Here is a 14,410-nt window from a genome sequence, read left to right as displayed (position 1 = left end):
AGAAAGGAGCAGAATGAGTAGGAGAGAACGAAGTCTGGGTTGGGGCGGGATGGAGATTGTTGAAGAAGCTTTGGATAGACAGCAAGACAGAGAGGGAGTGGGAGAGAACAGGAATATAGCGAGAAACCAAGGGACTGGCGACTGAACAGAACAACACACAAGGAGAAACCCAGGGGTGGTTGTTGCTGCAGCCCCTTGTATGCAGAGGTGTTTTCCTGCTGCAGTGGCACGTCAGCTCCCTCAGAAGCAGCCCGGGCATTTCAGAAATAGCACTGCAGGGCATGGGCATGCATGTGTCCCACATGTGCATCTCAGTTCACATGTGCATCTGCAGGGCTGCAAGTGTGGATGTCTATATCACAAGAGTTTGCAAGGCTTGGTTCAAGTGTTGAGGCACAGCTCTCTTCTGAAAAGAGCTTGGGCTGCCCTCTCAGGAGGTGGGGTATCTCAGAGGCTGCTAAGAGCCCCATGAGAGACAGCCCAGAGGTGGAGCTGGAGCTGCTGTGGAGAGGAGAGGGACAAGGGTGAGGAGCTCAGTGGTTCCTCTTCAGCACTTCAAAGGGAATAGCATTGTCTTGGGACAGTCTTTACTGCCTGAGCTAAAAGTGTAAGAACCCCTCCAAAACCCCACAGTGTCCAGAGATGCCTTCAAGCATCTCTCTGGCAATTGCTGCTGGCAATATCCTCCCCACACACTGCAGGCAACAATCAGCCTCAGAGCCTGTGCCGTGATTCTGGACAACAGCTTTGCTGCACTCACACCTCCAGCTTTGGCTGTAGGTGGCCAAGCTGGAGCAGGCATGAGGAAAGGCCTGCGGGACCACAGTGAATCTGACTCATCATCCCAGGGCAGCTATTCCATCATGCTGGTTTCTTGCACTGCCTCACTTTCTTCATCTGAGGCGGGCACTCTGTCACTTCTTTCTACCTCAACGGCCTTCTTCACAGTCCTACATTCCGTTACTTTAGAAATTGAGCAGGAAATGCCCAGGTCTGTATTGCTTTGGTCTTAATCTCCCTGAAACAAAAGCCAAGTCCCAAAACAGCAACTAAGGAGCCACACACAGCCTGCAACTGCCGCACTTGCTCAAGCAAAAGCCCAGAGCAAACTTCCCAAGCTTTGCTCCACCTTCGGCTTTTTTCCCATAGTGAGTGGGAAAATACTGTGTTTTTTATTATAACTGCTCTCTCTGTTATCAATATAATTTTTAGTAATGCTCCTGTGACTAATATCGCATTCCTTCCCCTCTGCATCTCACACAGCCCAGCTCCAGCTTTCTGCTCCTTGATCCTCTTTGAGTTCTTTGGGGAGGGAACTGCCACATCCCCCATGATCTAAGTCACGATCTCAGGTCTCCTTGATGTGATTAGCACTGGACAGCCATCCTTCCCACAACATCCTATCCTCTCTGTCCAGACCTTCCTGATTCTGGGCAGCATCCCAAATGAGCTCGTAGAGGAGTTTCTGCATGTCACTCCTCACTAGCGTGTCCTTATTCTGGTGAAGGAAAGCCTTGTTAATGGCCACTGCTGGGAAAGCAGGCTGAGGCTGGCACAAACAGCTCCTGCACTGCAGTGCAAGTTGCTCAGAGCTCCTCTACCAGCCCCAGACCTGCTCCCAGCTCTGTGCATTCTACCCCAACAGAAACATCCGCAACAGCCAAGGACTTACTGCTTTTGGAAATACATTTATTTATATGCTACCACTATCAGTAAAATAATCGTTATCCTCTAATATAAAGTATCACTATCACTAAAAGTGTCACTACCACTAAAAGTATCACTGCAGGTGTCACCATCCCTATCACTATTTATAACTCTCACTATCACTAATCATGGTCCCCTAATATAAAGTGTTCCTGCTGGTACTGGTAGCAGGGGCACCAGAATGGTGTGGGCTGAGGTGAGTCCAGGGAAATCCAGTGGTCCCGTGAAGAAGCACCGTCAGCCAGAGCACAGAAGGAACACATGGGCAGAGGTGAGCGGTCTGTGCCCATGTTCTTGTACACCTGGGCAAGCTCTGCTGCAAAGACCTCAGGAAACAGGCGGCAGCTTGATTCTGCTTCACGTCTAGGCAGACCACAGCTTTCCCTGGAAGAGTCCCAGTCCTGTCTTGTTGCCTCCTTGTCTTCCTGAGTCCTGCTGTAGAAACAGATTTCCAAGACTCCTCATAGATATGAATTTGGAGCACAGTTAAAGCATTGCACTGCAGCGGTTTCCACAGAGCCTTGCTAGGAGCTGCCTGGGCACTCCAGCCTGGTGCAAACCCTTCATTGCCAATGGCAGCAATGAATAACTCACATGTCTCGCTTCAGCAGCTGGTACATGATTATGTACCCAACCACTGCTGCAAGCAGCAGCAGAGCCGAGACTGCTACAGATGCTAGAATGTAGTTCTTGCTAAATTCCCACTGTCCAGCAGTCTTGGCTTTTTGCCCAGCAGCTGACCCTGGCAGGACAAAAGACAATGTGAGAGACAATGTTTGTACTCTGCACTAGGGATAATCCCACAGTGTGCTTTAGATGCCCAAGGATTATTGTCTTCAGAGATCTGTTCCTCTGGCTCTGGTGTCTCAGCACAAAGGAACAAGAGGGATCCCATAAAGTTCCCATGGAGAAGAGCCCAGTGTGTGCCAGGGAGCAGCTGCACCAGCACAGTTCCTATCTCTTCTTCCAAGCTGCAGGCCAGGGCTGTGTGCTGGGCGCTGCAACTCATCCCTGGAGGGCACTGCAGGGATATAGCAGAAAAGCTGCTCTTCTTCCAAGACAGCATCGCTCAAGCACTCACATGAATATTCCCCAGGCTCAGCAAGTGTGCTGGTGTCCTCTGTTGGTTCTCTTTCTTCATCTGAGCCTGGCAGGCTGCCATTTTCTTCCATAGGGAAGGTCTCCAGCACAGTCTCAGAATCCGTCTCTTCAGAAAAAAACACTGGACACTGTAACCAGAAGCCACTGTCCCTTTCCAAGAGCACAGTACCGTGGCCGGGCATTCTGGCAAGTGGCAGTGAGGAGCCTGCTGTCCCCCAAGACAAGAGGAATCCATAGCCAGATTTTCTGCAGTGCAACAAGAAATGCAGACCCAAACCAGCCAAGACTTAATCAACCAAATGACCCACAGAAGGAATACCTCCAGGTTCACCCTCACACTTGGGGTCCAGCTTCAGCCCATCCCTGAGCCTGAGGTTTGGCAGGGGCAGCCAAGATTTTGTGGGATAGCATTTCTGCCTCCATGCTGTGCTGAGTGTGAGGCGAACACAAATTCAGCACAGGCCTTTTCCCCACATCTGGATGCCAGTGTCTGCACACAGCAGCTCTGGCCAGTAATGGTACAATTGCAGCAGCATCTGGAGATGCCCCTGGCAATCGTCTGGAAGCAGAGCTGTGAGCAGACGCTGTGCTGGACCATCTCTATGGCTCACTCCAGGAGGTGTGAAATGGTGTGAAATCCCTGCAGCACTTCTGGCTGTCCAGGATACAGCACATCCCTCCAGGAACCAAAAGCTCAGCTTCCCAGGTCCCAGGGTTAACAGAGTGGGATATACTAACCAGATGGGGCTTCATGCAAGGTGTTCAGGAGCTCCTCTGAAACATCTGGGAATCCTTCAGGGAATTCTTCAGGAACCTTGTCATAATTATTCCCTATTGTTAGATTTATGAAAGGATGTCATACCTATGAAGGTGTATTTCTCATGAATAACACAGGGAAAAGGAGAAAGGAGTGCTCATTCTCGTGAAGGCGGTAGAGACTGATGACTCACGCTTGAGGTACCAGCTCGGAATCAGCATGGTATTTGGCTCCAGCTCAGGGGCTGAAAGAGTTCTCTCTGTGTCCACAACTACAACCAAACACCCACAAGAATTTACCATCACATGCACTGCCCTCATGGTCATACCTCAAGGCCTGGATGTGGAAGGTATTGACAGGGCACGCACAAGCAGGTGTGTGTTCTCACAGCTGCAGGGGGGTCTGGCTGCCCTTGGGACACTGAGCTGGCAGCTCTCACATGAAGTGAAAAGCCATGGCGTGCACACATGACCTGTGGGGGCCTCAGCCCTGAAGCCAGGCCGGGAAGCTGGATAACCAGAGCTGAGTGATGGACAACCAGAGCCGAGTGATAGATAACCAGAGCTGAGTGATGGATAAGCACTGCTGTGGTTCTGGGCCTGAACTGCCACTTCCCACCTCCTTGCTCCTTAGGACTCTCTCTCCATGCTGCACCCTAAAGCAGCTGCAGCCCCTCCCACCTCCCCTGGTGTGTCTGCCCCACTGCCTGCACCGTGGTGGCTTCCTGGCTCAGCCAGCCCCAGTCCTGGCCCCACTGCCATCAGCCAGGGCTATGTGCTGGCCCCTGCCTGCCTACCTGCTCCCTGCCCAGGTGTTGGAGCACTCTGGGCATTCTGGGCTTGCAGGGCCAGGAGAAAGAGGAGCAGGAGGTAGTGGCCCAGGACCATGATTCTGCTGCTCCTGCCACTGCTGCTGCTGCTGCTGCAGTGTTGCCCAGAGCGAGCACTGAAGAGCAGCAGTGGGGCTCTGGAACCTCACATCAAACAGGGCTCTGTGACCTCATAACATAGTGGTGTCTGTGAACTCCCCAATGTACACCCACATTGCATGTGAATTCCTGGACCCGCCCTCTATTGATTTCCTTATTCTGCATAGGAATGGAAGGAGCAAAATGGAGAAGGGTTGATGTATTCTGGGAGGCAGCACTGTGCATGGGAATGCAGAGGCACTCAGGTCCTATTCTTCATAAATCCCCATCAGCAGCCCTGTATGAAGGCTGCTGTAAAAAACTCAATTGTGTCTTTCTTTGGTAGTATTTTTGTCTGACAGCATTCTGGCAAGAAACCTGTTTTCCCCATTACTTGTGCTACAGTTTCATGATCTTTGATGGCAGCACTGCTTCCATCCTCCACTGTCATGCAAACATGTGTTTGCAGTGCTCATGCTTCTCCCAGGTGAGCCTAGTATATTCCCTTTCCACTTCCAAACCTACGTAAAGCCCTCTTAAGGAGCCCCACTAACTCCTGAGCCAAGATCCTTTTTCCCTTGGAGGCAGGTGTAGCCCATGTGCCACCATCAGGCCTGGTGTCCTGTGGAGTAACCCACAGTCAAAGCCCTACACTTCTGTTGGGCACACCAGGGTGCCAGGTATTCACCTCTAGAACCTTTCTGTGTCTGGGTCACTGCAAGTGGCAGAAGTAAATACCACATGCGGCCCAGATCCCTCAAGCAGTCATCCAGAGGCCCTGAGCTCCCTCTTGCTTGTCCTCAGACCCCAGGTGGTAATGCCATGGGAGACACACAAATGTGTCAGTTCCTGCAGGTAACAGTTAACACGGGTAGCCTTTTAGCTTAGCAGCTCTTCTGGGAAGGAAATATTCAGGATTTACGTGCGCCAGGCACGCTACGCTAGAATCTCTTGGAAAGCCTTCTAGAGCACCTTTGGTATAATTGCCCCTGAAGCACCAGTTAACCCCCAGGTGTTTAGAGCTGCAAGCACAGAGGCACGGACAGATTTCCCCCTTTAGGGTGTCTCTCCAAGGCTCATAAGCAGACTCCAACCGACAAGCCGCATCAGCTTGGCCAATGCCATCCTCTGGAATTGAGCACAGATCACAGCCCACCTTGAAGGCTGTGGCACATAATGATAAGCAGAGGGCCGTACCAGGCTGGAGGATGTCTTGGTGACATCTCCTGCCCAGAAGCCAGGCAGGCTGCCCAGCTGCCTCGGCATTGAGTCTGAGTGCTATCTCGGGCCCTCTATTCCTGCCCGAGGGGTGGCACCGATGAACACTGCCCTTCTTTGTTCCTTTAACGGGTTATACACCCAGTCTCTCCTTTAACGCACTCGAGGCATTGCGCTGCTCGGCGGCTCGTCACCAGCTGTGGGACCAGTGCCCCGAGACCTGTGCTGCTGCTGAAGCCGCCTGCCGCGTGTGTGGCACGGCACGGAGGCAGCGCTGCCCGGGGCCCGCGGCCTCCTTGCCCCCTGCTGCCGCCATTTCGCACGGGGCCGTGAGGGGCGGGCACGCGGTTGTGGGGCTGTGCCCGCCCCGCAGCTCCAGCTGCTCCCGCTGGCTCGGAGCAACCACTGCAGCAGGAAAACACCTCTGGATTTATTGGGCTGCAGCAAAAACCGCCCCTGGGTTTCCCCTTGTGTGTTGCTCTGTCCAGTTGCCAGTCTCTTGGTTTCCCAAGAGAACCCCTGTTCTTTCCCATTGTGGCCATGAGGGGCGGGAACGGGGCTGTGGGGCTGTGCCCGCCCCGCCTCCCGGGCCGCAGCTCCAGCTGCTCCCGCTGGCGCGGAGCGCCCCCGCTCCGGCCCGAGGGCCGAGGCGCCTCTCCCGGGCCCGATTCGCCGCTGCTGCAGGAGAGCTCTCCGCCGTGTCCCGGCTGCCGGGGCAGCTCGCCTGGGAGTCTGAGCTGAGCGTGGCACAGGGAGCAGAGCCGAGAAATAAAGACAGAAGAGACAGGGACAGGAAGCAGAACGGAGAGGCAACGAGAGCAAAAGAGGGGCAGGGAATGGGAGCAGAGCTGCAGGAAGACGCAGCAGGGAAAGAGGAAGAGACGCAGAATGAGCAGAAAGGAGCAGAATGAGTAGGAGACAACGAAGTCTGGGTTGGGGCGGGATGGAGATTGTTGAAGAAGCTTTGGATAGACAGCAAGACAGAGAGGGAGTGGGAGAGAACAGGAATATAGCGAGAAACCAAGGGACTGGCGACTGAACAGAACAACACACAAGGAGAAACCCAGGGGTGGTTGTTGCTGCAGCCCCTTGTATGCAGAGGTGTTTTCCTGCTGCAGTGGCACGTCAGCTCCCTCAGAAGCAGCCCGGGCATTTCAGAAATAGCACTGCAGGGCATGGGCATGCATGTGTCCCACATGTGCATCTCAGTTCACATGTGCATCTGCAGGGCTGCAAGTGTGGATGTCTATATCACAAGAGTTTGCAAGGCTTGGTTCAAGTGTTGAGGCACAGCTCTCTTCTGAAAAGAGCTTGGGCTGCCCTCTCAGGAGGTGGGGTATCTCAGAGGCTGCTAAGAGCCCCATGAGAGACAGCCCAGAGGTGGAGCTGGAGCTGCTGTGGAGAGGAGAGGGACAAGGGTGAGGAGCTCAGTGGTTCCTCTTCAGCACTTCAAAGGGAATAGCATTGTCTTGGGACAGTCTTTACTGCCTGAGCTAAAAGTGTAAGAACCCCTCCAAAACCCCACAGTGTCCAGAGATGCCGTCAAGCATCTCTCTGGCAATTGCTGCTGGCAATATCCTCCCCACACACTGCAGGCAACAATCAGCCTCAGAGCCTGTGCCGTGATTCTGGACAACAGCTTTGCTGCACTCACACCTCCAGCTTTGGCTGTAGGTGGCCAAGCTGGAGCAGGCATGAGGAAAGGCCTGCGGGACCACAGTGAATCTGACTCATCATCCCAGGGCAGCTATTCCATCATGCTGGTTTCTTGCACTGCCTCACTTTCTTCATCTGAGGCGGGCACTCTGTCACTTCTTTCTACCTCAACGGCCTTCTTCACAGTCCTACATTCCGTTACTTTAGAAATTGAGCAGGAAATGCCCAGGTCTGTATTGCTTTGGTCTTAATCTCCCTGAAACAAAAGCCAAGTCCCAAAACAGCAACTAAGGAGCCACACACAGCCTGCAACTGCCGCACTTGCTCAAGCAAAAGCCCAGAGCAAACTTCCCAAGCTTTGCTCCACCTTCGGCTTTTTTCCCATAGTGAGTGGGAAAATACTGTGTTTTTTATTATAACTGCTCTCTCTGTTATCAATATAATTTTTAGTAATGCTCCTGTGACTAGTATCGCATTCCTTCCCCTCTGCATCTCACACAGCCCAGCTCCAGCTTTCTGCTCCTTGATCCTCTTTGAGTTCTTTGGGGAGGGAACTGCCACATCCCCCATGATCTAAGTCACGATCTCAGGTCTCCTTGATGTGATTAGCACTGGACAGCCATCCTTCCCACAACATCCTATCCTCTCTGTCCAGACCTTCCTGATTCTGGGCAGCATCCCAAATGAGCTCGTAGAGGAGTTTCTGCATGTCACTCCTCACTAGCGTGTCCTTATTCTGGTGAAGGAAAGCCTTGTTACTGGCCACTGCTGGGAAAGCAGGCTGAGGCTGGCACAAACAGCTCCTGCACTGCAGTGCAAGTTGCTCAGAGCTCCTCTACCAGCCCCAGACCTGCTCCCAGCTCTGTGCATTCTACCCCAACAGAAACATCCGCAACAGCCAAGGACTTACTGCTTTTGGAAATACATTTATTTATATGCTACCACTATCAGTAAAATAATCGTTATCCTCTAATATAAAGTATCACTATCACTAAAAGTGTCACTACCACTAAAAGTATCACTGCAGGTGTCACCATCCCTATCACTATTTATAACTCTCACTATCACTAATCATGGTCCCCTAATATAAAGTGTTCCTGCTGGTACTGGTAGCAGGGGCACCAGAATGGTGTGGGCTGAGGTGAGTCCAGGGAAATCCAGTGGTCCCGTGAAGAAGCACCGTCAGCCAGAGCACAGAAGGAACACATGGGCAGAGGTGAGCGGTCTGTGCCCATGTTCTTGTACACCTGGGCAAGCTCTGCTGCAAAGACCTCAGGAAACAGGCGGCAGCTTGATTCTGCTTCACGTCTAGGCAGACCACAGCTTTCCCTGGAAGAGTCCCAGTCCTGTCTTGTTGCCTCCTTGTCTTCCTGAGTCCTGCTGTAGAAACAGATTTCCAAGACTCCTCATAGATATGAATTTGGAGCACAGTTAAAGCATTGCACTGCAGCGGTTTCCACAGAGCCTTGCTAGGAGCTGCCTGGGCACTCCAGCCTGGTGCAAACCCTTCATTGCCAATGGCAGCAATGAATAACTCACATGTCTCGCTTCAGCAGCCTGGTACATGATTATGTACCCAACCACTGCTGCAAGCAGCAGCAGAGCCGAGACTGCTACAGATGCTAGAATGTAGTTCTTGCTAAATTCCCACTGTCCAGCAGTCTTGGCTTTTTGCCCAGCAGCTGACCCTGGCAGGACAAAAGACAATGTGAGAGACAATGTTTGTACTCTGCACTAGGGATAATCCCACAGTGTGCTTTAGATGCCCAAGGATTATTGTCTTCAGAGATCTGTTCCTCTGGCTCTGGTGTCTCAGCACAAAGGAACAAGAGGGATCCCATAAAGTTCCCATGGAGAAGAGCCCAGTGTGTGCCAGGGAGCAGCTGCACCAGCACAGTTCCTATCTCTTCTTCCAAGCTGCAGGCCAGGGCTGTGTGCTGGGCGCTGCAACTCATCCCTGGAGGGCACTGCAGGGATATAGCAGAAAAGCTGCTCTTCTTCCAAGACAGCATCGCTCAAGCACTCACATGAATATTCCCCAGGCTCAGCAAGTGTGCTGGTGTCCTCTGTTGGTTCTCTTTCTTCATCTGAGCCTGGCAGGCTGCCATTTTCTTCCATAGGGAAGGTCTCCAGCACAGTCTCAGAATCCGTCTCTTCAGAAAAAAACACTGGACACTGTAACCAGAAGCCACTGTCCCTTTCCAAGAGCACAGTACCGTGGCCGGGCATTCTGGCAAGTGGCAGTGAGGAGCCTGCTGTCCCCCAAGACAAGAGGAATCCATAGCCAGATTTTCTGCAGTGCAACAAGAAATGCAGACCCAAACCAGCCAAGACTTAATCAACCAAATGACCCACAGAAGGAATACCTCCAGGTTCACCCTCACACTTGGGGTCCAGCTTCAGCCCATCCCTGAGCCTGAGGTTTGGCAGGGGCAGCCAAGATTTTGTGGGATAGCATTTCTGCCTCCATGCTGTGCTGAGTGTGAGGCGAACACAAATTCAGCACAGGCCTTTTCCCCACATCTGGATGCCAGTGTCTGCACACAGCAGCTCTGGCCAGTAATGGTACAATTGCAGCAGCATCTGGAGATGCCCCTGGCAATCGTCTGGAAGCAGAGCTGTGAGCAGACGCTGTGCTGGACCATCTCTATGGCTCACTCCAGGAGGTGTGAAATGGTGTGAAATCCCTGCAGCACTTCTGGCTGTCCAGGATACAGCACATCCCTCCAGGAACCAAAAGCTCAGCTTCCCAGGTCCCAGGGTTAACAGAGTGGGATATACTAACCAGATGGGGCTTCATGCAAGGTGTTCAGGAGCTCCTCTGAAACATCTGGGAATCCTTCAGGGAATTCTTCAGGAACCTTGTCATAATTATTCCCTATTGTTAGATTTATGAAAGGATGTCATACCTATGAAGGTGTATTTCTCATGAATAACACAGGGAAAAGGAGAAAGGAGTGCTCATTCTCGTGAAGGCGGTAGAGACTGATGACTCACGCTTGAGGTACCAGCTCGGAATCAGCATGGTATTTGGCTCCAGCTCAGGGGCTGAAAGAGTTCTCTCTGTGTCCACAACTACAACCAAACACCCACAAGAATTTACCATCACATGCACTGCCCTCATGGTCATACCTCAAGGCCTGGATGTGGAAGGTATTGACAGGGCACGCACAAGCAGGTGTGTGTTCTCACAGCTGCAGGGGGGTCTGGCTGCCCTTGGGACACTGAGCTGGCAGCTCTCACATGAAGTGAAAAGCCATGGCGTGCACACATGACCTGTGGGGGCCTCAGCCCTGAAGCCAGGCCGGGAAGCTGGATAACCAGAGCTGAGTGATGGACAACCAGAGCCGAGTGATAGATAACCAGAGCTGAGTGATGGATAAGCACTGCTGTGGTTCTGGGCCTGAACTGCCACTTCCCACCTCCTTGCTCCTTAGGACTCTCTCTCCATGCTGCACCCTAAAGCAGCTGCAGCCCCTCCCACCTCCCCTGGTGTGTCTGCCCCACTGCCTGCACCGTGGTGGCTTCCTGGCTCAGCCAGCCCCAGTCCTGGCCCCACTGCCATCAGCCAGGGCTATGTGCTGGCCCCTGCCTGCCTACCTGCTCCCTGCCCAGGTGTTGGAGCACTCTGGGCATTCTGGGCTTGCAGGGCCAGGAGAAAGAGGAGCAGGAGGTAGTGGCCCAGGACCATGATTCTGCTGCTCCTGCCACTGCTGCTGCTGCTGCTGCAGTGTTGCCCAGAGCGAGCACTGAAGAGCAGCAGTGGGGCTCTGGAACCTCACATCAAACAGGGCTCTGTGACCTCATAACATAGTGGTGTCTGTGAACTCCCCAATGTACACCCACATTGCATGTGAATTCCTGGACCCGCCCTCTATTGATTTCCTTATTCTGCATAGGAATGGAAGGAGCAAAATGGAGAAGGGTTGATGTATTCTGGGAGGCAGCACTGTGCATGGGAATGCAGAGGCACTCAGGTCCTATTCTTCATAAATCCCCATCAGCAGCCCTGTATGAAGGCTGCTGTAAAAAACTCAATTGTGTCTTTCTTTGGTAGTATTTTTGTCTGACAGCATTCTGGCAAGAAACCTGTTTTCCCCATTACTTGTGCTACAGTTTCATGATCTTTGATGGCAGCACTGCTTCCATCCTCCACTGTCATGCAAACATGTGTTTGCAGTGCTCATGCTTCTCCCAGGTGAGCCTAGTATATTCCCTTTCCACTTCCAAACCTACGTAAAGCCCTCTTAAGGAGCCCCACTAACTCCTGAGCCAAGATCCTTTTTCCCTTGGAGGCAGGTGTAGCCCATGTGCCACCATCAGGCCTGGTGTCCTGTGGAGTAACCCACAGTCAAAGCCCTACACTTCTGTTGGGCACACCAGGGTGCCAGGTATTCACCTCTAGAACCTTTCTGTGTCTGGGTCACTGCAAGTGGCAGAAGTAAATACCACATGCGGCCCAGATCCCTCAAGCAGTCATCCAGAGGCCCTGAGCTCCCTCTTGCTTGTCCTCAGACCCCAGGTGGTAATGCCATGGGAGACACACAAATGTGTCAGTTCCTGCAGGTAACAGTTAACACGGGTAGCCTTTTAGCTTAGCAGCTCTTCTGGGAAGGAAATATTCAGGATTTACGTGCGCCAGGCACGCTACGCTAGAATCTCTTGGAAAGCCTTCTAGAGCACCTTTGGTATAATTGCCCCTGAAGCACCAGTTAACCCCCAGGTGTTTAGAGCTGCAAGCACAGAGGCACGGACAGATTTCCCCCTTTAGGGTGTCTCTCCAAGGCTCATAAGCAGACTCCAACCGACAAGCCGCATCAGCTTGGCCAATGCCATCCTCTGGAATTGAGCACAGATCACAGCCCACCTTGAAGGCTGTGGCACATAATGATAAGCAGAGGGCCGTACCAGGCTGGAGGATGTCTTGGTGACATCTCCTGCCCAGAAGCCAGGCAGGCTGCCCAGCTGCCTCGGCATTGAGTCTGAGTGCTATCTCGGGCCCTCTATTCCTGCCCGAGGGGTGGCACCGATGAACACTGCCCTTCTTTGTTCCTTTAACGGGTTATACACCCAGTCTCTCCTTTAACGCACTCGAGGCATTGCGCTGCTCGGCGGCTCGTCACCAGCTGTGGGACCAGTGCCCCGAGACCTGTGCTGCTGCTGAAGCCGCCTGCCGCGTGTGTGGCACGGCACGGAGGCAGCGCTGCCCGGGGCCCGCGGCCTCCTTGCCCCCTGCTGCCGCCATTTCGCACGGGGCCGTGAGGGGCGGGCACGCGGTTGTGGGGCTGTGCCCGCCCCGCAGCTCCAGCTGCTCCCGCTGGCTCGGAGCAACCACTGCAGCAGGAAAACACCTCTGGATTTATTGGGCTGCAGCAAAAACCGCCCCTGGGTTTCCCCTTGTGTGTTGCTCTGTCCAGTTGCCAGTCTCTTGGTTTCCCAAGAGAACCCCTGTTCTTTCCCATTGTGGCCATGAGGGGCGGGAACGGGGCTGTGGGGCTGTGCCCGCCCCGCCTCCCGGGCCGCAGCTCCAGCTGCTCCCGCTGGCGCGGAGCGCCCCCGCTCCGGCCCGAGGGCCGAGGCGCCTCTCCCGGGCCCGATTCGCCGCTGCTGCAGGAGAGCTCTCCGCCGTGTCCCGGCTGCCGGGGCAGCTCGCCTGGGAGTCTGAGCTGAGCGTGGCACAGGGAGCAGAGCCGAGAAATAAAGACAGAAGAGACAGGGACAGGAAGCAGAACGGAGAGGCAACGAGAGCAAAAGAGGGGCAGGGAATGGGAGCAGAGCTGCAGGAAGACGCAGCAGGGAAAGAGGAAGAGACGCAGAATGAGCAGAAAGGAGCAGAATGAGTAGGAGAGAACGAAGTCTGGGTTGGGGCGGGATGGAGATTGTTGAAGAAGCTTTGGATAGACAGCAAGACAGAGAGGGAGTGGGAGAGAACAGGAATATAGCGAGAAACCAAGGGACTGGCGACTGAACAGAACAACACACAAGGAGAAACCCAGGGGTGGTTGTTGCTGCAGCCCCTTGTATGCAGAGGTGTTTTCCTGCTGCAGTGGCACGTCAGCTCCCTCAGAAGCAGCCCGGGCATTTCAGAAATAGCACTGCAGGGCATGGGCATGCATGTGTCCCACATGTGCATCTCAGTTCACATGTGCATCTGCAGGGCTGCAAGTGTGGATGTCTATATCACAAGAGTTTGCAAGGCTTGGTTCAAGTGTTGAGGCACAGCTCTCTTCTGAAAAGAGCTTGGGCTGCCCTCTCAGGAGGTGGGGTATCTCAGAGGCTGCTAAGAGCCCCATGAGAGACAGCCCAGAGGTGGAGCTGGAGCTGCTGTGGAGAGGAGAGGGACAAGGGTGAGGAGCTCAGTGGTTCCTCTTCAGCACTTCAAAGGGAATAGCATTGTCTTGGGACAGTCTTTACTGCCTGAGCTAAAAGTGTAAGAACCCCTCCAAAACCCCACAGTGTCCAGAGATGCCTTCAAGCATCTCTCTGGCAATTGCTGCTGGCAATATCCTCCCCACACACTGCAGGCAACAATCAGCCTCAGAGCCTGTGCCGTGATTCTGGACAACAGCTTTGCTGCACTCACACCTCCAGCTTTGGCTGTAGGTGGCCAAGCTGGAGCAGGCATGAGGAAAGGCCTGCGGGACCACAGTGAATCTGACTCATCATCCCAGGGCAGCTATTCCATCATGCTGGTTTCTTGCACTGCCTCACTTTCTTCATCTGAGGCGGGCACTCTGTCACTTCTTTCTACCTCAACGGCCTTCTTCACAGTCCTACATTCCGTTACTTTAGAAATTGAGCAGGAAATGCCCAGGTCTGTATTGCTTTGGTCTTAATCTCCCTGAAACAAAAGCCAAGTCCCAAAACAGCAACTAAGGAGCCACACACAGCCTGCAACTGCCGCACTTGCTCAAGCAAAAGCCCAGAGCAAACTTCCCAAGCTTTGCTCCACCTTCGGCTTTTTTCCCATAGTGAGTGGGAAAATACTGTGTTTTTTATTATAACTGCTCTCTCTGTTATCAATATAATTTTTAGTAATGCTCCTGTGACTAGTATCGCATTCC

General features: G+C 53.3%; 2 protein-coding genes across 5 annotated transcripts; both read right to left on the bottom strand.

Annotated features, from left to right (window-relative positions):
• Positions 1-1,668: 1,668 nt before the first annotated feature.
• Positions 1,669-6,526, bottom strand: LOC128802465 (uncharacterized). The gene is made up of 6 exons (XM_053968879.1): positions 4,362-6,526; positions 3,759-3,836; positions 3,547-3,639; positions 2,789-2,914; positions 2,302-2,449; positions 1,669-2,142 (listed from the first exon to the last, which is right to left on the bottom strand). The coding sequence occupies exons 1-6, from the start codon at positions 4,450-4,452 to the stop codon at positions 1,830-1,832; spliced, it is 849 nt and encodes a 282-aa protein (XP_053824854.1). The 5' UTR covers positions 4,453-6,526; the 3' UTR covers positions 1,669-1,829.
• A 1,726-nt stretch (positions 6,527-8,252) lies between these two features.
• On the bottom strand, positions 8,253-14,370 carry LOC128802464 (uncharacterized). Of its 4 annotated transcripts, none has more exons than XM_053968876.1 (6): positions 10,947-14,336; positions 10,344-10,421; positions 10,132-10,224; positions 9,374-9,499; positions 8,886-9,034; positions 8,253-8,723 (listed from the first exon to the last, which is right to left on the bottom strand). In XM_053968876.1, exons 1-6 carry the CDS (start codon positions 11,035-11,037, stop codon positions 8,655-8,657), a joined length of 606 nt encoding a protein of 201 aa, XP_053824851.1. In that variant the 5' UTR covers positions 11,038-14,336; the 3' UTR covers positions 8,253-8,654. The 4 variants fall into 4 exon arrangements, with proteins under 4 accessions (XP_053824851.1, XP_053824850.1, XP_053824853.1 ...); XM_053968875.1 differs by having other exon boundaries at positions 8,253-8,726; positions 10,947-14,329; XM_053968878.1 differs by having other exon boundaries at positions 8,253-9,034; positions 9,374-9,639; positions 10,947-14,370.
• Positions 14,371-14,410: the final 40 nt, after the last annotated feature.

This window comes from Vidua chalybeata, chromosome Z (genome assembly GCF_026979565.1).
Source record: "Vidua chalybeata isolate OUT-0048 chromosome Z, bVidCha1 merged haplotype, whole genome shotgun sequence".
Classification (NCBI taxonomy): domain Eukaryota; kingdom Metazoa; phylum Chordata; class Aves; order Passeriformes; family Viduidae; genus Vidua; species Vidua chalybeata.
This window is presented reverse-complemented; position numbering and strand designations above follow the sequence as displayed.